Source organism: Rhinatrema bivittatum, chromosome 3 (assembly GCF_901001135.1).
Source record: "Rhinatrema bivittatum chromosome 3, aRhiBiv1.1, whole genome shotgun sequence".
NCBI classification, from domain to species: Eukaryota; Metazoa; Chordata; class Amphibia; order Gymnophiona; family Rhinatrematidae; genus Rhinatrema; species Rhinatrema bivittatum.
This window is the reverse complement of record NC_042617.1, coordinates 444,868,443-444,896,199: the sequence shown is the minus strand read 5'-3', so window position 1 is coordinate 444,896,199 and position 27,757 is coordinate 444,868,443. Positions and strand designations below refer to the sequence as shown.

The following is a 27,757-nucleotide window of genomic DNA, read 5'->3' as shown; positions in this document are numbered from 1 at the left end:
GTGAAGTCAGAGCTAATTGCATGCATTTTTGTTAAGTATGGCAGGATGGACTTATTGGGTTTTCATATGTCTGAAGGGACTAGGTGTTGCTGTTGTCTGATGGCTGGGAATGCAGCATCCTCAGTTCTAGTTAGCTCATGGTTTCAGACAAGAATGGAGACCTAAGAATAAAACCAATAAAAGAAGCAGATCAGTATAAAAACTGGAAAACTGATATTTTTTAGGCAGTCTTCTTACTTTTGAGAGACATTATAGCATGATATGCTGTATAGTTTATAAACTAAGACGTTAACTTTCAGAGGGCTGTGCGGGAGTCTATATGCCCACATGGACACGCCAATTTTATAACATGCATGTGTCAATGCACGCACATTATAAAATCTGCTACCTGCACGCAGGATTTTATATCGGTGCACGTGTAAGTAAGGGGGACTGCAACCTGCCCGCGGCGATGGAATAGGCCTTTTCCCAATAAAAGGAGCGGTCTAGGAGGGAACTTCCTAAACCCCCTCCCTAACCTGCCTCCCTTTTCTCCTACTAACCCCTGACCCCTAAAACTCTGCTAACTACCCTATATTTTTTGTTTTCATACTTACCCGCATTCCGGGGCAGCAGCAAGTTGTGCGGGTCTGTTGTTGCCAGCTCGCGCTTCAGCGGGACAAGTGCTTTAATGGCTCTGTCCCGGCCTGCCCACGCCCCACCCAGCCCCATCCCCAGCTTGCCCCTTTTTCAGCTTACTAACCTTATTCACGTCCCGGGAGATACGTGTGGCTGCGGGCCCTCTGAAGATCTACGCAGCAAGTGCGTGGCCCAGCCATGCACAAATCTCCCGGAATCGCTGCGCGCAGGGCTTTTAAAATTAGCCCTTAAATACCTAAGAGTGAGTACAAGACAATGGAAAAAAAATGAAAGCAATACAGACATTACCCAGTTGTTTTTTGGCAAACTCTTGTTCATCTGTATTGTTTTGAATTTTTTTGTACTCAAGTCGTAGATATTTAGTATTTCTTACATATAAGCATTTAAACTGCCTTATTTATTGTAACTCTTAATTTGTTAACCGTTGCAAAGACAGTTGTATGATATAGAAGATAACAGATATGAGTACAAAGGATTGCTCTGCATACATGTTCAGTAAATAATTGGCGCCTTCTTAATATCAATAGCAAAGGTGAGTCTACCAATGTTATAGCCTTTTATCAGTGTGATAACTTATTGCTATGTATCACTTTAGATTGAGCTAAGAGATTGTCGTTCTTCTACTTTGGAATAGTATATTCTGATTTTATTAAATAGGAATATAGCAAAGTAACCCTGTACTTGTTACACCTTCCGAACTCCAGAAGGAGTCTGGCTTTGTCACCGTGCAAGCATCGAGAAGAACACCAGCAGTAAATTGTAGAGATTAAAATCATAGCCAACTTAAGAAAGGGGGTCACTCCTGTCATGCTATGTACAAAACAAACCCCTTTAGGAGCCATTATTCCCATCACAAAATTCAGATCATTTGCAAATAGGATCAGCTGCATTTGAATGGCTACAGTTGTGTTGCAGCTTGTGGCTTTCTGGTTATGCAGTCAGAAATGATATTCTAGCCCTTTTTCTTCACAACACATCCCATAGTGCACCCAAGCATTTACATTTGTGTGTCTGCCTGTGCTTCTTTCACCGTTACACAGCATAACCCTGTGTCATTAGATCAGCTTGCTACAGACATATGGCTTGTATTGTGAAGTGGTGCTTTGAAAGATGAATGGTGATGCAGTTATAATGGGATTCATTTTTCACACCTTAAGATGCTGCTTATTTTCTAGGCTCACTTTCTTGCAGTAATTTCAGCAACATAGAATAGTTAGTTCTTTATTTCTGGGTGGAGAGACTGGTGGGAGGGAATTGCCATTTGTAGGGTCAGTTTTATTTTCAGAATTATGATTTTACAGTTGTATGGAGTGGTAAGTTGTCTGATTATATCTGGAGTAAAAGCATGATAGGCATCAGAGTATAAGGTACATTGAAATAGCTGCTTGAATACACGTTGGAATGCTTACAAAGGACAAGCTGTTTATTTTTTTTCATTAGATTATTGTAGCAATGCTGAATGTATTTGGTTGCCAATAATAACACACAGTATACATTGTTTTCTTTAAGAACTCCATGACTGCCCTTATTGTAGCAGTGAAAGGCGGATACACCGACTCGGTGAAGGAGCTTCTGAAAAGGAACCCAAATGTAAATTTGACAGATAAAGATGGAAATACAGCTTTGACGATTGCAGCAAAAGAAGGGCATACTGAAATTGTGCAGGATTTGCTCGATGCGGGAACATATGTCAACATCCCCGACAGGGTGAGTCAGCATTCTGCTTGCATTTCAGCAATGCTCTAATTTCATGTGGACTTCAAAATGCATTTGTGGGTACAATAGACTGTATCCCACATCAGCATGGCGTGTATATATTTGATGATGGCCTCATAACACAAATTAAAGTACAATCCTCCTTTTTTCTTCCCTCTTTCAGAATGGAGACACTGTACTGATTGGGGCAGTTAGAGGTGGTCATGTTGAAATCGTGAGGGCTCTGCTGCATAAGTATGCTGACATAGACATTAGAGGACAGGTACGTGCAATGGTATTAAAGGCAGCAGCTTGCCTCCCTAAGAAAGGCAGAATTATAGTATTGCTCAGCTACGTGGTGTCATTGATAAAGTTCAAGTCATAGGAAGGAGGAAAATTGGTTTCACCTTGCAGTATTCACACAAACTAAGGGGGTTATAATTTCTAACCCTATCGCACACGAAAAGTGACTTTTCGCATGTGAAAAGGGACTCGCATGCGAAAAGTCCCTTTTCGCGTGCGATAGGTAGATCGGGGCGGTGTCGGCACCAGAAGAGGAGAAGTCTGAGTGGACGCTGCGGAAACCTCGCTGGCGGCGATAAGGTAAGACCCGTTATCGCTGCCAGTAGCGCGCCCAATAGCGCCACCTTTCACGATGGCACTATTGGGTGCGAAAGCCGGTGGTGCGATCACTGCCGGCTTTTGCAGGCCCGCCCCCCCCCCCCCCCTGTTACCGTGCGGTTCACAAAGCCCTGCGATTTTAGAAAATCCAGGCCTAAGTCTCAAAAGAATTTCTCTGAGATGAGGACCTGCAGCAAATCACCTGCAGTGGTAGGAGAGGTTAAATGATTTACAAGGGTTATGTGGCAAAGATGCTTTTCAAATATTTATTTTATTTATTTAAAAACTTTTCTATACCGTCGTTTGGTAGTATACCATCACAACGGTTTACAGACAGGCACATAAATAAGTCTGGTTAAGATTATAAATTAGCTAGTAGGTGCCAATAAATTTTCGGTTACATGATTCAAATAATGTACGCTATCTGGATCGTGGATTGGAAATTCCATTTATATGACTAATAGAATATCCATATATGAGATATTGTGCTCCAAGTTTCAGATTTCTGTGCTCTACTAAAGTTTACATTTAAGATGCACCTCTTAGTTATAGATGCTATTCTGGTGTATTTACAGTAATCTGTGTACATTCACAACAAATGTGAACATCATGTAAATAACCTAAAAAAGTAGTTAACGGAAATCTCTCATCTTTAATTTACCATCCTTTTGAAAGATGATGGACAAATTTTGATATCTATATTATATGTTACAATTGTCTCCAGTTTCTTGTGTTCTAAAAGATATAGGACAAGAATGGATATCACTTTATTTATAAATAGGTTTCAATAGTTCAAGCTTTATTTTGTAGGATAATAAAACTGCTTTGTATTGGGCTGTTGAGAAAGGAAACGCTACCATGGTCCGCGATATCTTGCAGTGTAATCCTGATACTGAAATATGTACGAAGGTAACAATCTCTTTTAAATATTTCTTTATGGTTTTATTATTTTTTTCATGATGAAACTTTCTGTAATAAATTGAATGGAACAACTACCTGCAAATAAATAAATTATAATGCAAACGATGTTCCAGATGCAGTCTTCCAAAAAAACTGAAAAATTCCTTTGTCTTGATTCTATAAATGAAAGGCCTACAGACCCTCAAATATATGAGAAGAAGCTTTTCTCAGCAAAATATCAAACTCAGACCATCAATGAATGATATTTATTTAGGATTTTCATATTCTTCACCTAATAAGACATGGCTTAAGTATGTACAGAAAATTTCCCCTTGTCATAGACCAGTTCTGTGGTTGAAACACTTGGATGATTTACATAATAGTTGGCTTTGATATTTTAAATCAGATTTTTTTTTTCTATATCATCTAACTTCAAATGGGGTATATGATTCTGCCCTATATATGTAACATAAGAGAAGAACACCATGTGGTGATATCAAACTTTTTCAAGTTTGAACAGTTTTTGCAGATCTCCTACGGTGGAATTAAACTTTTGATCTATAATAAATGACCTGTTAAGAACACGTGACAACCACATATTTGGTGGTATTAAAATCAAAAAGTATTACTTGAATGTATGTTAATTACTGGATTCTGCTTTGCTCATGTACTAATGATTTTTCAAGTCCTGTCCTAACTGGTCTGCCAGAATCCATGCTTATACCTTTGCAGTTGATGCAGAAATCAATCATGTACTTAATCTTTCAAACTTCAGTATATCACTTCTTGTGATTTAGCTGCAAGAGAGTTATACAATGTATAGTCTTCGTTTATAGCTCTACATATACTTCTGCCCAGTATGTTATCTGCCATTTCCTACTATTTTATCTCAGTTCTGAACGGGGATTGGACGGCTGTCACTGAACTGACCAGCCCCAATAGAGTGTGGTGAATAAATGAATATCTAAATGCCAGTAGCTGTCATTTGGATATTCAGTAGAGCGAGCAGATAACATCCTCCCACTCTGCTTTTGGCACAGTGTGAGGGTTCCAGGTGAAGGGCGAGGAATAGGGGGGATGAAGAATTGTTGTAAAACCTTTTTTTAAAGGTTTGGATTGGGGTGGGGGTTGGATCTATGCCACTGGTAAAGAAACATTTTCAGTTCTGGGTTAATCCTGCGGCACATTTTTCAGTTCTGCTGTGGGGGCGAGGTAAAGGAGGGATCGGCCTTACTTGGCCGCTGTTTTTTTGGTTTGTTTTTTTTTTACAGAACATTCAGTAAGATGGTGAATGGCAAAGTTACCCAGATAAATTTTACCCAAGTTTATTCAGCGGGAGACTTGGCCCGCTGAATATTCAGCTAAAGTTATCTGGATAACTTTAACTAGATAACTTTGCTGCTTGCCGCCTTACTGAATATGCACATCAGTGTGTTAAGTAAATATGTGTAAATCTGTCTGATCACTTCGTATACCGCTGCAGCTAGATCTGAATTACTACTAAATGTTTATGTAAGGCGAGAGCATCATAAATTTTCCCACACACTTAATTTTTAAGAGCTGGCTCCTTGTTATAATCCCTTGTCTCCTCCTTACAATTCACAAAATAAACCTATGTTACTATATGGTTATTGTACACAGTTGTGATGTTACTTTTACCTGCTTGGAGCATATATCTTGATTCAGCGAGCTAACAAATTAAATAAGTTAAGTATTTCCATTCACCATTGCAGAAGGAAATTCATCTTTAATTCATTGTCAACTAAAGATTTTTTTTTGTCTTAATTTAAGTTCCTCACCTATTACCAAACATATCCTTCCTATTACTATAAATTCTGCTGTTTGTTTGCCTCAACTTTTTTCACCGCTTTCTAAACACATCCTCCTCCTGTCAGTTTGTTTTTAAAATCTTTACAGCTTTGAGATCAGATACCACTATTATAATTCAGTCTTCAGTTTACTTGTATACTTGCAGAACATCATCTTTCACTCATCCTCCACTGCATAGATCTCAAAAGTTAGTCCAAAATGTATCGAGTTAGTGCAATAAAAGGTGTCATCTAGAATTTGCATGTTGACTTCCTGTTTCATCATTTCTTAAGTTGAAAAGTTTCTCCTTTCTTTATTTTACTCTTAGGATGGCGAAACTCCCTTAATAAAAGCAACCAAAATGAGGAGTATTGAAATTGTGGAGCTGCTGCTGGATAAAGGAGCTAAAGTTTCTGCTGTAGACAAGGTAATATCTTAACTGCTTAAACAACTGGATGTTACATTGAATTAGAGAGAATAAACATTTAAAATATGTATTTATTTGATTTATATTCCACTTTTTTAGGCACTTCATAGGAGTACTGTAGGTGTTTCAAAGTCCTCAGAGGGCTTACAATTTAAATTTGGACTTGAGGCAATGATGGGTGAAGTGACTTGCCCCAAGTTCACAAAGAGCGGTTTCCCTGTGCACTGCGCTAATCACTAGGCTCCGGGCCCAGCACTCTTTCTAGTCAAAATGGCGTCAGCCTGCCACAACACTAGATATGCCCCATCACGTGACTAGATAGAGTGCAGGACCGGAGCCTGAGGGTGCTGTAGGCCCCATTAGAGCACCAGGTATGTTCACATGCCAACAGTGGGGGGTAGGGGGTTTGCTATTCAACTTAAAGCAGTCTTCCTCCGCATTCAGGCAGGCCAGTCCACACAAGGGGGTTATGCACCTCTGTCGGCAGATGGAAACGGAGTAAAACTGGCTCGCTGATGTCACAGACATATAGGCCTGCCCTGACATCAGCCCGCCAGTATTCTCCCATTCCAGCAGATGGTGGACATGCATCTCCCTACTGGGGATTGCTTGTAGTAAAAAAAAAAAAAAAATGGTTTGCGGATGAGCGAGTGCTCGGCGGTGAAGGCTTGGCCCTCTCCCCCCCGTAGCTGATTACCTGATTGTGCTGTTAGCCAGGGAGGGCTGAGCTCAGATTTAAAAAAAAAAAAAAAAAAAAGAGAAGGGACGTTTTTGTCCCCCTCTTTTTTTTTTTTTTTTTTACCGGGTCTTCTTCCCTCAGCATTGATGGCTCTGCGTCTTTACCCCCTTTCCCTCTCACTTCTTTGGGGATTTAGTGTAGAACAGAAGTGGCTGGGGTTGGCGGGTTGAGCAGCCTTTCTCTAGGCCCCACTCCTCAGGCTCTGTCCTGTCAACTGCGTGGTAGGCCGCGGCGGCAATTTTCCCATGCGCAGGCATGTGCACACAGTTTCGCCGCCTGCCATCGTTCTGACATAAGCCCACTCGTACGGCCAAGGCCTGTATTTGTGCGTGTATTTGCACGCAGGGGTAATTAGCTGATTGAATCTCCTCTTGCTATTCCCAGGCAGGTTTGACTCTAGAAGGGCATGTTAAGGCACATAATGTTAAAACCATAGCATCATCAGTGACCCATATAAGTTCAGCCTGTACTGATATGCTTTCGCATTCCCTTAAAGGGAATTAAAAAGTAACACGAATAAAAATGGGAAAAAGGCAACATCTGGAAAGCTAAGTACAGTAATGCTCACAGTATGGGAAATAAAGACCTGAATGTAGAAGCAATTTTTAAATTACAAATAAATGACACTTATTTGGATTGAAGAGAATATTATTATCTTGGTTCTCTTTGGATGCAGGCCCGACACTGTGGCAGTGTTTCAAATATTTGCATCAGTGGCAGAAACAGAAGCAAGTATTGATAAGACTGTACTTAGTAACTTTTTCAGTCTGACACGCGAGGAAGCAATAGAAAATATGCGCTGTTCCATCATAGTATGATGGGCGTGATGCCTGTGAGCCCTTACTGCTGTGGTGTACTTGATGCCACCTTGTAGGCGCATCTACGAGGCCTATGCCAACAGCTGGCGAATGTGCCCTGGGGTGGGACAGACTAGAGCTTTACCTATACCAGCCACCTCCTTTGCAGACTGAGCCCTTGGATTCTGGTGCTCGGCAGGGCTTAGGTGGGGTCCCTAGGGCGGTCAAGTGAGCCGAAGACCAAGAACAAGCCAAGGTCAGGCCACACAGCAGGCAGGAGGTATTAGGAGCAGACTAAGGGTCTGGGCAGGTGGCAAACAGGCATAGTCAGGTCGAGTGCTAGGGTCAGGTCCAGGCAGCAGGCAAAAGTAGTCAGATCCAAGGCGGAAGTCAAGTTCAGGTGGTTAGCCCGAGGGAGAATATGAGGACAGATGAAAGCTGGACGAGGCAAGGTCAGGAACACTGCAACACATACTATAAAGGCAGGAGACCTGTTGCAAAGGCAAGGCTGCAGGAGTTGCAGCTGGGTTTAAATACCCAGCCATGTGATGTTGTCATGGCACATCGGCTGAATTTCTCCCACCGTGGAGCCTTTAAGATGCATGCACCTAAGGCCAGTGTGCCTAATAGAGGGAGGCAATGTCATGGCAGAGTCTTTGTGGCACTTCTGCACGATGTCTGGGGCCTTGTTGGTGAGTGCAGCTGGTCTATCTCACAACCGGCCAAACATGACAACAAATGTATCGGTGCACAAGCAAAGATTTGCTGTAATTTTTAATCGTGCACACACTTGTGCATAATGTTGTCAAATAAACCAATAGCGTGTAAGTATGCTCCTTTTAAGAGGTTACTGAACCACAGCTAGCACACTTGTGTCTTCTATAAGACTTTGTCAGCTGTTACATGCGTATGTCAATGGATTTTAAAACATGGTCGCGCAAGGCACATTCCCAAATTTCCAGTTAGTCCACCAGTTTATCCAGTTAATATCATGGTCTTTCATACGCCTCTGATTCTTAATCCTGCATACTGCCCAGTTGACCCAGACCCCCCTCACACTGTTCTGTAAGCCCTTAAACTCGAGATCAACAGACTTGCTCCTCCTCAGGAGCAGCAGTAAAGTACATGGATATGTAGCATATGCGGCTGCAGTTTTCAGTTTTAAAATACGGAGTTAAACGTGTAAGACTTGGCCCCGCTCCAGAATGCCCAGGTCTTGCCCCTTTTACTTCGCCTAATTCCTCACGCACGCATGGGTACATACGCATGTATTTTGCTGTATGTGAACATTTTTGAGTGAGCAACACTTTTAAAATTGATCTGTAAGTTTTTAGTTAGCTTTTCATGAACACAGTTTTATGAAAATTGATTTAGATTTAGCTCACTTTCAATTTCACAAAGTTGTGAATACTATCTTTGCAGTAAGAGCATTTGTTTCCAGTACTGGGCAATTGTGAATCTAGCTGCCAATAGTATTTGATTCAGGAAGGCAGGAAAAGTCTCAATGGTCCAGCAAAGCCGATTCAGAATAGATTGAAAATTCGTGTCCTGATGCTTGTGAAATCACCTCGAACACCATGACCCAAAACTCTTGTACTCGTGAGCATATCCACCACCTATGTATGAGCCTCTGCATCCATGTTTCCTCCAGATCAAAGTGTAATAAAAAAGGTTAAAACTATTGAATAACAGAGGAAACTTGTATGTTCAATGAAGGAGTCTAAACATTAGATCAGGTCTTTGGCAGCATATTGATATACGATGAACCTTCTCCCACAGAAACCCCCTAATTCTCATTGTCCAAATATATAAGCAGCTCATTGTTCATTTCTGTATCAGAGACTGCATTCTGGAGTCACTTACCATAATGTCAAACAATCCCTGATACAGCCCAGACCCCACCCCCTGGCCCGCCCCTTCTGAGAGGCCTGGCACTTGCGCGCATATCGGTGATTACGCGTGTGGCCTGGCCTTGCACCCGCCGTGTGCATCTTCTAAAGGGCTCGGCCACGCGCGTAACCGCCAGTATTTGCGCAGGGGCCTTTGAAAATTTACTAGAAAGTGTTTAATGGCATGCCACAGGGATCTGTCCTGGGGCTGGTTTTGTCCCATGCCTGTGAGTGATATTACAAAGAGATTAGAAGGAAAAGTTTTTATCTTTTTGCAGATAGCATTAAGATCAGCAATAGATTGAACATTCCTGAGGAAGTAGATAGAATGAGAAGTGTTCTAAGAAAGTTGAAAAAGTTTTCAAGTTTTCAAAGCAAAGAACTGTAGTCATGTACTTAGAATGCAGAAATCCAAGGGACTGGTATACAGGGTTGGGGGGAGGGGCAGGGGTTGTGGCGGTGTGAGAAACTGATTTACAGTGACCAGAGGAGAGACCTCTGGGTGCTAGTGTCCAATGATCTCAAGTTAGTGAAACAGCACGATAAGGCATGGACCAAACCAGAGGTTTGCTACAGAGTAGCATAACCAGCAGAAAAAAGCAGGTGATAATACCTTTATATAGATTATTAGTGAGACTTCCTATAAAGCAGAGTTTTTAAACTGGTACTGGAGTGCCACCTAGCCAGTCTGGTTTTCAGTGAGCATGCATGAGAGAGATTTGCATGCATTACCTTCTTTGCATGCATATCTAACTCATGCTCACTTATTGTGGATATTCTGAAAACTATATTGGCTAAGAAGTACTCCAGTAATGGCTTGTGAAACATTGAGCTAGAGTATTATCTACTTCTGGAGGCTGTACCCCCGAAAGGATATAGACAGGCTGGAAGTGGTCCAGAGAGGGGCCACCAATATGGTGTAGAGTCTACACTAAAAGCCATATGAATTGAGACTTACGGGCCTAAATCTAACTAGATAAATGAAGCTTGACCGACGTGCCCGCAAATGCGCAGTAGAGAGCAGCTCTACTGCGCATGTGCGGGCGAGCACGTCAGTCTTAGGCAGCGTAAAAAAAAACCAAAAAACATGGCGGCAGCGGTGGTGGTAGCGGCGGCGGTAGCGGCAGCGGTGGTGGGCGGTGGCGGTAGCGGCAGCGGGGGCGGGCGGCGGCGGCGGCGGTAGCGGGCGGCAGCGGAGGCGGTAGCGGCGGGCGGCAGTGGCGGCGGTAGCGGGCGGCGGCGGTAGCGGCAGCGGGCAGCGGCAGCGGCCAGTAGCGAGGGAGGAGAGAGAGAGAGGGAGGGAGGGACGGACTAAGTGGGAGGGACGAAGAGAGAGAGTGGGAGGGAGTGACTGAGTGAGAGGGAGGGATTGAGTGAGGGGGAGGGAGTGAGGGGGAGGGACTGAGTGAGGGGGAGTGAGCGGGACTGAGGGAGAGGGAGGGAGTGAGTGGGACTGAGGGAGAGGGAGGGAGGGAGTGGGACTGAGGGAGAGTGAGTGGGACTGAGGGAGAGTGAGAGGGAGAGAGGGGGAGGGAGTGAGTGAGACTGAGTGGGAGGGAGGGACTGAGTGAGAGGAGAGGGAGGCTGGGGAGGAGTGGGTGAGTGGGTGGGAGGGAGGTAGGGGAGAGAGAATGAGGGAGGTAGGGGAGAGAGAATGAGGGGGAGGTGAGAGACAGAGGGATGTAGCCCGTTTTAACGGGCTTAACGGCTTGTATATAAATATAGTAACCCAAGAGGAGAGACAGAGGATATGATAGAGACACTCAAATACCTCAAAGATATAAGCAGGCACAGAAAGCAAACCTTTTTCAGAGGAAATAATGCTCTAGAACAAGAAGTCACAGAATGAGGTTCCAGGCCTGAAAAGTTGGTGGATGAATGGAATGGACTCCCAATGGAGGTGGTGGAGACAAAAATAGTAACGGAAATGTATAGGATGAGCACCAAATATCCGTAGTGGTCAAGAAATAAGGAGAAAGCCAAATATCAGCTGGGATCTGCAGCATTGTGAAATTGGGCAGACTATATGGACCTACTGGTCATTATCTATTCTCATACCCTACACAGTAGTAGGACCAGGGTTGGAAAGTTGCACTATTGCAAACGGCCCATCCTTTGCTCCCTTAAGAGCAGAAGCAAGAAGAGAAGTAACAGAGAGAAAACAAAGTGTGGAGAAAGAAAGCCCAATTTAGTGTTACTGCAGGTTATGGGGTAGCTGTGTAGGTATCAGGTTACGACTCTCTCGAAACCATCCAGATTAGTGCTGGCAGTTGATGGTGGCCAGAACTATTTAGCAAGGCTATGTGGACCTTGGTGGGCCAGATGTTCAGGCTGCAGCCTCACTAGTTTTGGTAGGTGTCTAGATTATTGCAAAGCTTGGTGGTAAGACATTTGAGTTTTGGGGGGGGGGGGGGGGGGGAATTGATTTCTGAATGCTGGTTTAAGTATGGGATCTTGATTGCTTCTTTACCATCCCACATAGATGACCAATGAGAAAATAAACAGAAAGTGACATGGTTAAGGAGTGATATCAAGCTTCTGTGGCTGGCGGCTGGGATATATCATTCTAGTATGGATAGGAATAATTGGGGAAACTGGATGAGTCAGTTGGCCTTTTCTGTTTTCATCTACTTTTTAATATGAAAAGAACCTGGCGAGTGAAAGAATAATTTCAAATCTTAGCACCACAATCTCAATCAAAACTAAAGGTATAAGGTGCTCCTTAAAACCAAAGGGCTGAATTTTAAGACCTACGTGCAGGCGTAGATTTGTGCGCGCAACCCGACACGCACAAATCTACACCCAATTTTAAAACATGTGCACGTTATAAAATCTGGGGTCAGTGTGCGCAAGGGGGTGCACACTAGTGCACCTAGCGCGCGCCGAGCCCAAGGGGAGTCCCAATGGCTTTCCCCGTTCCCTCCGAGGCCGCTCCGAAATCAGAGCGGCCCCGGAGGGAACTTTCCTTTCCCCCCCCCCCCCCCCCCCCACCTTCCCCTCCCTTCCCCTACCTACCCATCCCCCCAGCCCAAAAATAAATAAATCCCTTACCTTTGTTGCAGAAGTTGCGCCTGCTGGCCAAGTGCCGGCGCCCAATCCCCCGGCTCAGCAGCCTAGCAGAGGCCTCTGGTCACGCCCCTGCCCCGCCCCAGACTGCCCTGCCCCGCCCCTTTTTTCAAGCCCCAGGACATACGCGCGCCCCGGGGCTTGCGCGCGTCGCCAGGCCTATGCAAAATAGGCCTGGCGCGTGCAGGAGCGGGTTTAAAAGGGTTACGCGCATAATATATGTGCGTAACCCTTTTAAAATCCACCCCAAAATGATTAGGTGACTGACTGTCATAGTAGCACTGGGATTGCACAGGAACACCGTGTCTAATTCTCTTTAATGTGCCTAACAGTTTAATCATCAGTCAGAAATACTGAAGGTGCTTGTCGTCAGATTCATATGCATGCATGTTATAAAATAGCCTGGCCACATGCACATATGTGCCAAATTTTAAGTGGGTGAATGCAAATTCCACTTTTACCATGTTAATTGGGGATTTTTAAAAGAGGTGCACGCTGATGTTATTCTCAGTTTTACCAGTTTGTCCCCAGTTCTCCCAATTAAGAGAGAGGTCCTCCAAACCCCCATAGTTTAATAGCCTTCGCTCCTCACAGATAGACCCGACCCTAAAAACCCCACAGATCTGCCTATTTTTCTTTATGTTTTGAACGTAAACATCAACCAGAAGTAAAGTTACGCAGCAGGGTACCGAATTGCATAAGTATTTATGCGCACATCTCAGGTTCACACCCCGAAACACCCATGCCCAGCACAGACCATGCCCACACCTCACCCCTTTTTGAAATCTTCCGAGATGTGCGTGCTCTAGTAGATGCGTGATCTCGGCAGATTATAAAATCTACTTGATGCATGCGAGCCCAACATATGTGCACGTTGCCTAATTAATGCATGCATCTGGATTTTAAAATTGACATTTAACATTTCCAACATCCCGGAAGACACAGTATTGCATTTAAGATAAGTACAAAATATGTGTGATATGATGCTAAGCTAGTCAAGGAATTATACATTTTAAATGCAAAGAAAAAATTAGCTTTTAAAAAAAAAAATTGTTTCAAACTATAAATGAATCTAATAACAATCACCTTCAATATTTTTGACCAATGATTATACTGTTAGGCACATGGAAGGGAATTAGACACGGGGTTCCCCTGCAGTGCCAGTTTGTGATGGTCAGCCATCTAATCATGAAAACTATGGTTTTTAGGAGTACCTTATACCTTCATTTAATTTTTGGTAGAATGCTTTATTGTGCAGACACTGTTTTTGTAAGAGAAATAAGCCGTAGATCACAGGTAGCTCTGTGGCTACTTTTCCTCTTTTGTCTGCTAATACTGTATGTGAATAGATCGCTGCACAGAGGGGAAAAAATGTTGGACTCCAGGTTATTTATTTATTTAAAAAATGTATAACCCCTTCAATCAGCAATTCTTGGCTTTTTACAGCTAGGAATAAATAAAATTTGCAATAAAACTATAATACTTTAAGACAAAATAACATTTTAAAACAAAATAAATGAGCGTGGCTTGTCAGTTGAAATAATAATGGAAAGGAGTATATTCAGCATAATAAACATGCTGCAGTATATCAATTGCTTAGTTACAAATGACTAAAACTCCTTTTTCCATAGTTATTATGAGAATTGCTGCTTCTTTGTCTTCTGAAAGCAATGACTGAATAATAAAAACTGTAAGAACAGCATATACACTTTTTGGGTTATGCACTGTCATTAGAATATTTGATGTATATTACTTGGCTGAGAAGAGGGTAAATCTTTGGAAAAATTGCCTATATCACTGTTTTTACATTTTTGGCTTATCATAGAAGGGAGATACTCCGCTTCATATTGCAATCCGTGGAAGAAGTCGAAAGCTGGCAGAATTGCTTTTAAGGAATCCAAAAGATGGTCGATTGCTCTACAGGCCAAATAAAGCAGGAGAGACACCCTACAACATTGATTGTACTCATCAGAAAAGCATTTTAACTCAAATATTTGGAGCCAGTAAGTAGAGGTTTTGAATATTTTTCTTGAGTACAGTACTTGAATTTGTTGTTAGAAGAGAATAATGAATACCTACTTTCAATTAACACTTAGAAAAACTGCTTTAAGTGTAAGAATATATTTTTCTAACAGTCAGGAGCAAAGATCCACACAAACACATAATTCTTTCCTATGCCACTACCGGGAGGGTTTTAAGGATGAGCTTGTGAGCATGTGCAGGGATTTCTGCATGCCACTGGATCTCATTCTTTCTTCTTTTCCATTGAAAGAGGATGTCCTGCCAAACTGCTGCTCTCTCCAGTTCTTTATTTTTCATCACTCTAGTTCTCTGAAGATTTCCCTTCTAGGCAGACTTTTTCATTTTCCCACTTAGTCTTCTCTAGTTAGGTTTTTGTCAGTTTTTAACTTTTCTTCGACCTGTCTAGTTCCTTTTGTTATTTGAGGCATTCCATTCTGAGTTAGGTTGTTCATGGAAGCATTTGGCTGGTGCCTCCGTAGTGCCAAGGTGCTTGTGTTTGGCATTTCAACCCCTGTAAAAGTGCTACCTTCAGCATTTATTGTTCCTGGATGGTTAACCTTCCAACTTCTCCATAACCAGTGGAGGAGCCAGAGACTGAGAAATCCTTGGATTTTAGTATTGAAGGTTCTATAGAAAGTGGATCTGAAGAGGATGTTGTAAGGATCTCTGAATCCCAAGCGCAGGAATTGTTCTGTTGAGCCTTAGAACTGGTGGAAATTATTGACTCTTGTCAAAATGTGAGACATGTCTGATGGTCAGGATAGGAGAGGGCCCTGATAGGGTTAGCTATAAACCAAGCTGTTGCAAGGGCCCTTTGCTCATCATCATCATCATCATCATGCCTTTCCAAATGGTAGTGAATTTCATTTCTCCCAGGACAAGCAGGATGATAGTCCTCACAGATGGTAATCCTCACAGATGGGTGACATAATCAGACGGAGCCCTGTAACAGAATACTTTTGTCAAAGTTTCTAGAACTTTGACTATCACACTGAGCATGCCTAGCGTGCCATTAACCCTGTGAAGATTTGATGACCTTCGGAATGAGGAAACTCACAGAAAGATGAGATTTGTGCAATGTTCTCTCACCCTAGCTTGATGGACTCTCTACCTGGGTAACATCAAGGTAGGTTGAGAGAACATTGCACAAATCTCATCTTTCTGTGAGTTTCCTCACTTTGAAGGTCATCAAATCTTCACAAGAGTGCACTGTTCTGTTCATACGTTGCACTCTGCATGTCAAAGTGGCCCCTAACCCCTACAGAAATACCCCACCTAGCTAGGTGGGCCTCCTAAAGAGGTATAAATACCTACCTAGTATGAGGGCCTTATAGCTAGCCCCCCCCCCTCTCTCCAGCTTAAAATAGTGAAAACGCTATTTGCGAAAACATCTCAAAGTGCGATAAAGCCATATCACATGGTGTAACACAAATGAAAAAGATGTAGTTAATTTCCACGTTAAAACTGTGCAATATGGCTTCGCTAATTGCGAAGCCAGCCCACTTGGCCAGAAATCCCGCCCCAAACTCCTCACCTTTTCCTAATTTGCATCACACCATACGTTATGGCGTTTTCACATGCGTTAAAAGCATTTTCGCATGCGAAAACGCCATATAGCACTTTGATAAATGACCCCCTTAGATTGTAAGCCATCTGGGGATAGGGAAATACCTCCAGTACCTGAATATAATCTGCTTTGAAGTGCTTAAAAAAAAGTGCGAAAAGAGGAATATAAAAAATCTAAATAAATAAAATTCACCTGTCCTAAAGTTACCTTTCTAATTGTATTCAGATATATTCAGTTGAATGCTGTAAATTTACCCAGATAACTTTCTCAGTTATTTAGTATGGACCTCCAAGTCTTTAAGGAGTTTTCACAGGAGCAAACAAAGCTCCCAGGGATAATATTAACGCATAAAACCCTTATCTTACCATAACTCTGGAAAACTTCTCTTCATCAGCTCGAGATGGAGTCATTTGACCCATGCAGATGGATCATTGTTCTGTTCTCATCTTAGAACAACAATTACAAATAAGCAAATATTCTTTCTAAGGTACCTGATTTAGAGTTTTGCTTTTCACCTTCTTTTAGAAAGAACTGCTGAATAATGTATTAACAGCTGCATTATAGAATGTTTTTCCATTATAGGACACCTGTCCCCCACTGAAACTGATGGAGATATGTTGGGTTACGACCTTTATAGCAGTGCTCTAGCTGATATACTTAGTGAACCAACCATGCAACCTCCAATCTGCGTTGGACTGTATGCACAGTGGGGAAGTGGGAAGTCTTTTCTGCTTAAGAAGCTGGAAGGTAAATATTTTAACTCCATTATAATATCTAAATAATGTATACAAAGTTCAGACTTGTTAAATATTACCATTGATGAACTAAAAGACTGTATTTATAGGTTGCAATCAACATTCCTATATAGAAACTGGGGATTTTCCAGTGAGTAGGGTTATTGGTTCATAGGCCTAGATCACAATATTATGATCTGCTGTGGGGAAGGGGGCCCACAGATAATGACAGAATTCTTGTTTCATCCAAAGCATTTAAGAAGTTACTATGATCAGGGCTCAAACTGTTATCGGCTGCATAACCATAGTAGAAAACTGATATGTATGCAAATGCTTTTAAAACTATTTTTCTTTTGCATGAAGAGCCTTGATTTTTGCGGGAGAGGAACTCTGTGTAGAAATTCTGTACCCCTAATACACTTTGAGGCACACATTTATTTTTGTGAGAGTTGATTTTTTTTTTAAAGCTAATAAAACGTTTCCTTAATTACCATTAACCAAATGATGCTGTTTATTCCAAAAACAAAATGAAACATTTTCCAGCTTTACTGGGTATCATTCTCTAATTTGTTTTCTCATTTCACTATTCCCAATTTCCTTTGTCGTCTTCTCTTTTTTTGATTTCCTACTTTTACTGCCTTTTCTTTCTTTTTTTCTTATTCCTCCAAGAATGCTGATTTTCTCACTTTGCTGTCTTTTGATCCAGTGTACTTCTCCTTAAAGGTCATTCTGCTTCTTGTTTAGTATCTCCTGTTTCTTTTCTTTCCTCTCTCTTTCTCTCTTTATCTCCCTCCATCTTGTTTTTAATTTCTCTGTCTCTCCCCTTGTCCTGCTCCTTTTCCTTTCACCCTATATCTCCCATTCCTTCTCCCTTTCAGTCCATTCTCTCTCCTAGACGCTGCACCCTCTTTCCATCCCTTCTCAGTTCATGTCCTGTTTTTCCTAAAAGTCTGTTTACTCTCCCAGTGGCTGAGTTCCCGCTCTTTTGCTCCTCTCCCTCCTTTCACCCTCTTAATTTAGTCCAGAGTTTCTCAAACTGTGGGGCAGGACCCCAATGAGGGTCATAAAACCTTCAGCTAGAGTCACAAGTGACTCAAATGGCAGTGCTTTTTAGGCATCAGCAGCAGTATTAGAAGTGGAAGTCAGCGTTGGGCCTGTGAGCCATCATGCTCTCACAGGCCCTGCAGTGGCCCTGCCCTTATATGAGTTTCTGTGGTAACAGCCCTGTGTGAGAAGGGATCAGGACCACTGCTGGGTCTGTGAACTTACAGTGGCTCACAGGCTCCAGGCTGATTTTCAGTACTAATGCTGCTGCCACTTGCAGATCACGGTTGGACTTGGGTCTAGCCATGAGGGGAAGGGAGGGCGGAATGTGTCTGGATCAATGGATATTGTCACCTCTCCTATATCCTCACCTACCACTGAACTTATCCATGAAAAAAATGGTGCCCTATCATCAGCCTGCCCTCTCTTCCCACCAGTCGTTGTCCACCTTTGGCTTGGGACTCAAAGGAAAATGTTTCTATTGACCCTGGCCAGGGGGATGTTTGGATTAGCGAGAGAGGAATTTGATATGGAGGTTGAGAGAGGGTTAGTGACAGGAGATCAACTGGGGATGTAAAAGAGGAGCTGGGACTGAGAGGGAATCATCTGGGAAATATGAGAGAGAGGTTGAAGGGGAGGAGGTAGGGAGGGGGTGTTAGAGGATCAGCTGGGGGATGTGAAAAGGACTGGAGGAGGTTGACAGAGAGAGGACGGGCTGGAAAATGTAAGAGGGTATCAGCTGGAGGAAATGGAAGTTGAGAAAGGAGGTTCTCTGGAGGGTATGGAGGATGAGAGAGAGGATTGACTGGAGAGGATGAAGAATGAGAGAGGGCATCAACTAGAGTGCAGGGAGGGCGAGAGTGGAGTGACTGAGGGGGACCACACTCCTGCTCATTTGTTTTGGTCGTTCTCTGGGGTCATTTGAATTTTCAAGTGCTAAAATGGGGTCACATTGGCTACACAGAACCCTCCTCACCAGACTGAACGAAATTGGCCTACGAGACACTACAATCAAATGGTTCAAATCCTATCTCTCAAACAGATCTTACATCGTCAAGACAAACACATCTCAATCTGCCCAAGTACCACTTACACATGGCGTCCCCCAAGGATCCTCCCTTTCTTCAACCCTCTTCAACATCTACCTCCTCCCCCTCTGCAAATACCTCTCAGACGCAAACCTCATCTACTTCGTCTGTGCAGACGACATACAAATTCTACTCCCCATAAACAAGTCCATTGAACACACCATGGAAAGATGGAGCAACCTCAGCTCAAAGTTATCCCTCCGGCTATCTCAACTTTCTCTATGCCTCAACCAAACCAAAACAGAAATCCTCCACTTCCACGATGACCACCCCTCATCTCCCCTCAACATCACCACCCCAAACAACTCAGGAAACTCAAACAACCCAAGGATCCCAAACATCCCAGGAATCACACTCACACCAGCCACAAGAAACCTAGGCGTAACCATCGACAATCAACTCAACCTCAAACGCCACATCTCGAATATAATCAAGGATGGATTCTTCAGACTACAAACTATGAAAAAACTCAAACCCCTGCTCCAAGCACACGATTTCCGAACAGTCCTTCAATCAATTATTTTCTCAAGGCTCGACTACTGCAACTCACTCCTTCTTGGCCTACCCGAAATCCACCTCAAACCACTCCAAGTTCTACAAAACGCCGCGGCCAGAATCATCACTAACAGCAGAAAATCTTCACACATCACACACACTCTCAAAGAACTCCACTGGCTCCCCATCAAACAAAGAATCCAATATAAAACCCTCACCCTCATACACAAAAAAATAAATAACAACGAAATGAACTGGCTAAACACCTCAATACAACCATACCCCACACAAAGAAACCTCAGGTCCTCCAACACAGGACTCCTGTCTATCCCCAATTGCAAAGCCGCACACCTCAACGCCACCCGCAAACGAGCCATATCCATTGCAGGTCCCTCCCTGTGGAACTCCCTCCCTCCCCAGCTCAGAAATGAACCCTCATCACAAGTCTTCAAAAAACACCTCAAAACATGGCTGTTCACTAAAGCTTTCCCACCAGACACTTAACCCACCTTCAACGTACCCTTCCCCCTTCCCACCCCCCCCACCCCTCAGCCCCTCCCTTTCACCCCTCCTTTCATTTAAGTCATAACTGAATGATCACCTAGTTTTTGTAAATATCACCATGTTTCTGTAAATATTGATACTATTATGTAACATAGTTATAGTTATAATTTACCTTGTTATGCTGTTAATGTTACAATGTGATATAGTTACATAGTAATGTAGTTACATTCTTCCTTGTTACAATGTAAAATAGGGCAGTCCCCGCCCTATTCTCTCAGTTTCCTGTAAACCGATGTGATATTTCGATCGAATGTCGGTATATAAAATAAATAAATAAATAAATGTTTGGGAAGCTCTGACCACTTCCCTCCGCCTGTTGCCTTTACTATCAAGTTTAGCAGTCTCTTTATTTCTTCTCATATAAATATAATGTATCTTTTCCATTAAACTCTAAGGGGCGGATTTTCAGCGCCCTGCTCGCCTAAATCCGCCCAAAACCGGGCGGATTTAGGCGAGCAGGGCCCTGCGCGCCGGTAAGCCTATTTTACATAGGCCTACCGGCGCGCGCAGACCCCGGGACTCGCGTACGTCCCGGGGTTTTCGGAGGGGGGCGTGTCGGGGGCGTGTCGGGGGGGGCGGGCCCGGTCGACGCGGCGTTTCGGGGGCGTGTCGGCCGCGTTTTGGGGGCGGGTACGGGGCGTGGCTACGGCCCGGGGGCGTGGCCGCGCCCTCCGTACCCGCCCCCAGGTCGCGGCCCGGCGCGCAGCAGGCCCGCTGGCGCGCGGGGATTTACGTCTCCCTCCGGGAGGCGTAAATCCCCCGACAACGGTAAGGGGGGGGTGTAGACAGGGCCGGGTGGGTGGGTTAGGTAGGGGAAGGGAGGGTAAGGTGAGGGGAGGGCAAAGGAAAGTTCCCTCCAAGGCCGCTCCGATTTCGGAGCGGCCTTGGAGGGAATGGGGGGAGGCAGCGCGGCTCGGCGCGCGCAGGCTATACAAAATCGATAGCCTTGCGCGCGCCGATCCAGGATTTTAGTGGATACGTGCGGCTCCGCGCGTATCTACTAAAATCCAGCGTACTTTTGCTTGAGTCTGATGCGCAAGCAAAAGTAGGCTGTTCGCGCGCCTCTTAAAATCTACCCCTATATGAACTGCTGTCCATATAGTACCTCTTGCTGACTCTCTTTCTTCTCCAAACATTGTTTTTTCACCATGTGGTCTTTGATTTCCCTTCTTAGTCCAGTAATTGCAAACTGTGCTTCCTTCTTTCTGCTGCAATCATTAGCCCTATTCCATGCTTCCCCCACCTCTGATATGGGGTCTTGAACACCGCATTCTAACATTTTCCCTCGCTGCCACCAAGTTACATGGCCTTCCAGTACTTACATGGTTTATGTGTGAATGAAAGCCCTGAATAAGAGGAAGAGAAAAAATATTCTGCTTAGATTTTGAGTCAAATACAATACCATGATAACTTTTTCTCCAGAATGATAATTTCTTAGCATTCAGACATGTTAATCCACACCAGTAGGTTATGCACCTCTACCAGCAGATGGAGAAGTAGTAAAGCTCACTCAATAAATCTAACAAATCAAGTATCGACGAACTTGTTACCCAACAATTAATTACCCGGCAAATGACAATATCATCAAGATTGTTGCTCTGGTATTGTAATCTGCAGCCTCTCGCCACGCAATGGGCCGCAGACTGTTATCAGCTTACAGAGCTTCTTTTATTGTAATCATTTACAGGCCATATTTTGGCCTGATTCGAGATATCACAATTCCCCTGAAGAAGACTGATATTTCAGTCGAAACATGTTGGGACGTTTAAATTGAACAGCAAAGCATTGTAGCTGCTCGATGAAAAATTTATGGCTAAGTATTCAATTTTGTTGAACTTGATATTTAAAGAACGTTCCGTTCTGTTAAAGTTTAAACTATTGAAAAAGATTAACATGGTTATAGGACTGTTTTTTGAATAAAGGTATTTGGTGGGTGGACAAATGACAGTAAATGATTACAATAAAAGAAGCTCTGTAAGCTGATAACAGTCTGCGGCCCATTGCGTGGCGAGAGGCTGCAGATTACAATACCAGAGCAACAATCTTGATGATATTGTCATTTGCCGGGTAATTAATTGTTGGGTAACAAGTTCGTCGATACTTGATTTGTTAGATTTATTGAGTGAGTTGAATCTCCTCTCTCCTTTGTTTGTGATTAATTTAGGAGAGGTAGTTGCTTCATATTGTTTGACGTAGTAAAGCTGACATCAGCAGTCCCCTGTAGGGAAATGCACATCCACCATCTGCTGGGGATGTCAGTGCAGGGGTGTATATATATATCACGCCTGCACTGACATCAGCCCACCAGTATTCTCCATCTCCAGCAGATGATGGACGTGCATTTCCCTACAGGGGATTGTTAAGAAAGAAAAAGGAGAAGAAGGAGATTAATAACGCACCGCTTCTCCTGAGCTGATACCTTATGATCCCTCCCACAGTTGAGTTCTCCTGAGGTGTCCCTCAGTCAAGTGCCTTGGTCCGGTAGCCAGTTTTTTAGCGTGGACTTAGCTGCCAGGAGAGAACAACTAAAAGACTAGTGGGTGCAGGAAGCCTAGTGCAGCAATGAAGGCATTAGCCCTCTCCCCCCACAGCCAGAGAATGACTTTGTACTTGGCTGGGATAGGCTGATTTCAGGTAAGGAGTTTAAAAAAATAAATAAAAAGGAAAGAAGAAGGAAGTGAGAGAGAGATAATGTTAGCGATTCCTCTCACCCTCTCTCCTATTCTGGTCTCCGAGCCTCGGCAGGCTGATCCGCCATTCGCCTCTGCCTCCGTGGGGGAATGGGGAGTCTGGCAGTTTTGGCAGGTTGAGTCGCCCTTTGGGCTAGGCCCACTCTCAGGCTGAGTTGCTGAATAATACGTTGCAATGGCTTTTTTTCAACCGGGGGACGTTTCCTGTGGGTGTCTCTAGGGGCGGTTGTGCTTCAGTCAATTTCTGTCTTTTTTGGAAAAAGTGGTCTCAGACTTTCACTTGGATCATTCAGTTCCCTGTCAATGCTGGACAGGGAGCGAGAGAGAGAGAAATGAACAAATATCCTCTGTTGTGGACCTTGGATATCAAGATGCATCTGATGAGGAAGTTAGAGGTTTCTAATCCTCTCAAGAACACTGACTGCCTATTTGTTATCCACGTTGACAGTAAACAGAGTGAGTTGGTGTCGCAGACTACCATAGCTCGCTGGATTAAGGAAGTTATCTCCGTCACGAATGTGAATACTAAGCAGCTGTTATCTAGATGATTTAGGGCTCATTCCATTAGGGGTCGAGCAGTATCATGGCTGGAGCTTCGATTGTTGTCTCCTGTTGAGTTTTGCCGAGCTGTGACGTGGTTCTCCATTGTATACTTTTCCAGGTATTGCTGCCTGGATATACAGACTTGGGAGGATACAGCCTTTGAGGGTGTGGTGTGGGTTGGACCGAGGGTAGCCTCCTGCCATATTAGGGAGTAGCTTTGTTACATCCCTCTGGTGTGGATTGATCTGCCTGAATGCTAAGAAATGAGAAATTACTACTTACCTGATATTTTCCTTTTCTTTAGTGATGACAGATTAATCCACCTTCCCACCCTTGGCTGTCAGTCTGTGGTCCTACTCTCCTCCTGAATGGCTGCATTTCTGGGGATGACTGGTAAATGTCAGTTTCAGTCCCTAGATTAGTAATATTAATACTCTTTATCAGAGCTCAGTGTTTCCTGTTATCTGAATGCTTGAGTGGTTGTCTGTTGCTAGTTATAATCAAATTTTGTTAGTCTGTCCACAGTTGGCTTTTGCAGAAAATACTGGTGGGCTGATGTCAATGCAGGGGTTTATATATACCATGACATCAGCTTTGCTCCATCTCCATCTGCTGGTAGAGGTGCATAACCCACTGGTATGGATTAATCTGTCTTCACTAAAGAAATGGAAATTATCAGGTAAGTAGAAATTTCTCAGTATTATATATCGGCATCACAGAAGATAAATATTAAACCAAATGTACAATGTATCAAAAGAACTGTCATGTAATATTAAAGAATAAATTTCAGTTCATAATAAAGACAAACGTGTTTTGTATCTGATATGTGTATTTTACCTGGCTGTACATTGAGGGTTTTTTTGTACTTTTTTTTTTTTTACCATTAATATAGTGGACCAAAGTGGTTTTTTGTTTGTTTGTTTTTTAGCTAGCCTACCTTGATTGTGAGACTCCTCAAAGCAGCATCTGTTTTATGAAAGCAAAGCAATCTTTGATATCAGCTCTTCTCTCACTACCCAAGCTGACATCACTAGAACTGATATTGCTAGCATAGAAGGGTAGCATTAGGAACCTCCTGTTGAAGACAGGCTTGCCAGAGAAGCATTTGGGTTCAAAACTAATTGTCCATCCATATAGGGGTTTTCACCAGGTTGAACAGTAAAATCATTCTTTATTTGCCTTGAAAGTTGTTCTGTAACATCCCAGTACATTTTTATCTGCTCTTTTCTGTTTTCCTTGTAGATGAAATGAAAACATTTGCTGGACAACAAATTGAGCCCCTCTTCCAGTTCTCCTGGTTGATCGTATTTCTGACCCTCTTGCTGTGCGGGAGTTTGGGTTTGTTGCTCGTTTTCACTGTGAATCCAAAGCTTGGAATAGCAGTTGCTCTGAGCTTGCTAGCTATTCTGTATATATTCTTTGGTAAGTCATTTCTGTGTTATTAAATTTACATTATTTTGGACCTGGCAGCTTTGCAGTGTTTGGTGTATTGTGCTAGGAAACACTGGCATTTTGTTATTTTTAGCTTAGGTTATACTTTAGCTTAGGTTATGCTTCCCATAAATTGAAATGTTTTTTTACTGGTATTTTGTATTAGTTTTGCTACATTTGGTCTACTCAAAGACAAATTAAATAAGGTAATTACCAGTGTATTTTACAACTAAACTTAGTAAGGTAAATTTTCAAAAACTGAGTGCATAAAACTCAGCATATACATATGTAAATAACATATCCTCGTATATATACTATTTTATAAACCCCAAGCATACATTCGCAAGTAAGGATCTGCGAGTAAATCTGCATATGTAAAAAAAAAAAAGAAAAAGAGGGCGGACCAGGGGTGTTCTGGGGTGGGGGCCCACATTTACGCGTGCAAGTTGCTATTTTATAAGTAATTTACGCCTGTATATTTGGAAGCTCACCAACTCTATATCTGGAGCAAGGGATAGTAAACATCTTAAAAGTAAAATACTGACTGGATGGGGGAGGGGAGTCTGAGTGAAATCGAGGGAGTTGTGGCGATGACCTGCAGATGGACCGGGCAAACTAGTAGACTAATTGGTAACACTGGTAATTTAATTGCCGTGTGCATGTTAGAAAATCTCCCTACTTAATACGCATAAAACCGGACTTACTGGAGAAAATGAATATAAATTACGGAGGTAAAAGCTCCACGTGTATATTTTTAAAGTTAGATGTAAACCTACATGGGGCAGATTTTCAAAGGCTACGCGCGTAACCAGAGAAAATCTGCCTCTGCGCGCGCCGAGCCTATTTTGCATAGGCCCAGCAGCGCACGCATGTCCCGGGGCTTTGAAAAAGGAGCAGAAAGGGGCGGGTACGGGGGTGTGGTGGTGGTCTGGGGGCAGTCCTGAGGCCTCCTTGGTTGCGGCTGTGCCGGAGGTTCGCAGGCTGGCAGCCGGCCGGCGTGTGCAAGATACGCCTACCTCGGCAGGTGTAAGAAATAAAATAAGGTGTGTGGGGGGGAATTTAGGTAGGGCTGGGGTGTGGGTTAGATAGGGGAAGGGAGGGCAAGGTGTGGGGGACCGAAAAAAAAGTTCCCTCCAAGGCCGCTCCGATTTCAGAGCGGCCTTGGAAGGAACGGGGAAAGCCATTGGGGCTCCCCTCGGGCTCGGCGCATGCAAGTTGCACATGTGTGCACCCCCCTTGCGCGTGCCGAGCCTGGATTTAATAACATGTGCTGCGGCAGCGTGCGCATGTTATAAAATCGGGTGTAAATTTGTTCGTGCCGGGTTGCGCGAACAAATCTACGCACGCACGTATCTTTTAAGATCTGGTCCTATGGGTTTAGCAGTTGCGTTCCACTTATTGGTATAAATTCCAATTTATCCATCTTAGTAGCAGATAAGTCTTGAAAATGGCACTTATTCAGACAAGGTACAACTTATCTGGCTAAGTAGCAGCAAAGCCACTACTTAGAGAATTAAGTCTTAAAAGCGCTTCTTATCCAGCTAAGTCAGTCAGCTAGATAAGTCTTAAAAGTGATACTTATCTGACTGACTTAGCTCGATAAGTAGCGCTATTAAGATTTATCCGGCTAAGTAACAGCTTTATTGTTACTTAGGGCTGGATTTACTAATGCCGCAAGGCGGTGTGATCGCTGCCGGCATTGCGCCAAATAACTACACCATAAAAGGTGTAGTTATTTGGCACGAAATTGACAGTGATAAAGGTGCTTACCTTTCGCTGTCGGTGCAGTCTTCGGGATGTCAGCCCCGGTGCCGTCCCGTCTCCTCCTCTTCCGGAGCTGAAGCCGCCCCAATTCCGCCCCCATCTTGGTATCGCACGCGATAAGGGACTTTTTGCATGCGAAACGTCCCTTATCGCGTGCAATCCGCTTAGTAAATGACCCCCTTAGTCGGATAAATCATAACTTATCTGGTTAAGTGCCACTACTTAGCTAGATAAGTCGATATTTATCCAGATAAGTTCAATATGTATTCATAAGTATTTATTTTATAACCTGCATATATTATATACATTTAAGTTATAAAATACAGGAGTAGATATTCACACACCCATGTAAACTCGTATACGGGGGCATGCACAACTATTTGAAAGTTATCCTCCCTGTGTTACCAAAATGCCAAGTTTGCAGAATATTCAATTTTGGGAATTTGAAGAACAACTTAAGACTTAATTGTTAAGCATAGTACCTTCCAGAACACCGTGTAAGCATAATGCTATGAGAATTATAGCATTGGCACTTTCTTTTAAAATATACTTGTAAATGTTGAAGAAACATTTATTTTAAAATATTAGTGCACTGAATTTGCTTCAGAATAAAATCTGCATTAAGGGGACTATTCATTAAAACTTGTGTTAAAAGTTATTTTAGTCGTGCTAGCAGTAAAAATTTAGGGCCTGGTTTTAAAAAGCATTTATATGCCTAAAATTGAGTTTTACATATGTAAATGCACTTCACTTGAGTAAGTGGACTTTTGAAAATTGCTACAGTATATGCCATTGAATTGTCCATAGAATTTACGCGTGTTAAGTGCACTTTACTCGAATAAATGGCTTTTGAAAATTGCTACAATAGTATTTTACATTTATGCGCATAACTCCTTTGAAAATTACCTCCTTAATGTGCATGCTAAAATGTCAGTGCATAATGTACTAAATTTTGGTATGTGCATGGTAAAAGTGTATGTCTATAACTGTGCATGCACTCTAACTCCAAAAAATCTTGCTTGTATTCATTTGAAATATCTCACTTTAAACATCCACAACTCCTTGCAGGCAAATTGTCCCAGACCCTGCCATACAAAGAATCAGGGAATTTCCATGGCCCAATCACCTTTGCCCTTCACTCTGCCCTGACACAAGAATAAAGGGGCTCGTATGTTCCAATCTTCCAGCAACTTCTTAACACAGCAAGAATGTCTTGTACAGCATAGCAGTTTT

At 43.1% G+C, this 27,757-nt stretch overlaps 1 protein-coding gene across 8 annotated transcripts in view; it reads left to right on the top strand.

The window, feature by feature from the left end:
* Positions 1 to 27,757, top strand: part of KIDINS220 (kinase D interacting substrate 220) — a 376,999-nt gene that overhangs the window by 134,038 nt on the left and 215,204 nt on the right. For all 8 annotated transcript variants that reach the window (XM_029595825.1, XM_029595823.1, XM_029595820.1 and 5 more), the window contains 7 exons: positions 2,149 to 2,346; positions 2,519 to 2,617; positions 3,766 to 3,864; positions 5,993 to 6,091; positions 14,408 to 14,585; positions 16,754 to 16,918; positions 24,572 to 24,751. In XM_029595825.1, coding sequence (XP_029451685.1) covers positions 2,149 to 2,346; positions 2,519 to 2,617; positions 3,766 to 3,864; positions 5,993 to 6,091; positions 14,408 to 14,585; positions 16,754 to 16,918; positions 24,572 to 24,751 — 1,018 coding nt within the window. The remainder of the gene's footprint in view (positions 1 to 2,148; positions 2,347 to 2,518; positions 2,618 to 3,765; positions 3,865 to 5,992; positions 6,092 to 14,407; positions 14,586 to 16,753; positions 16,919 to 24,571; positions 24,752 to 27,757) is intronic.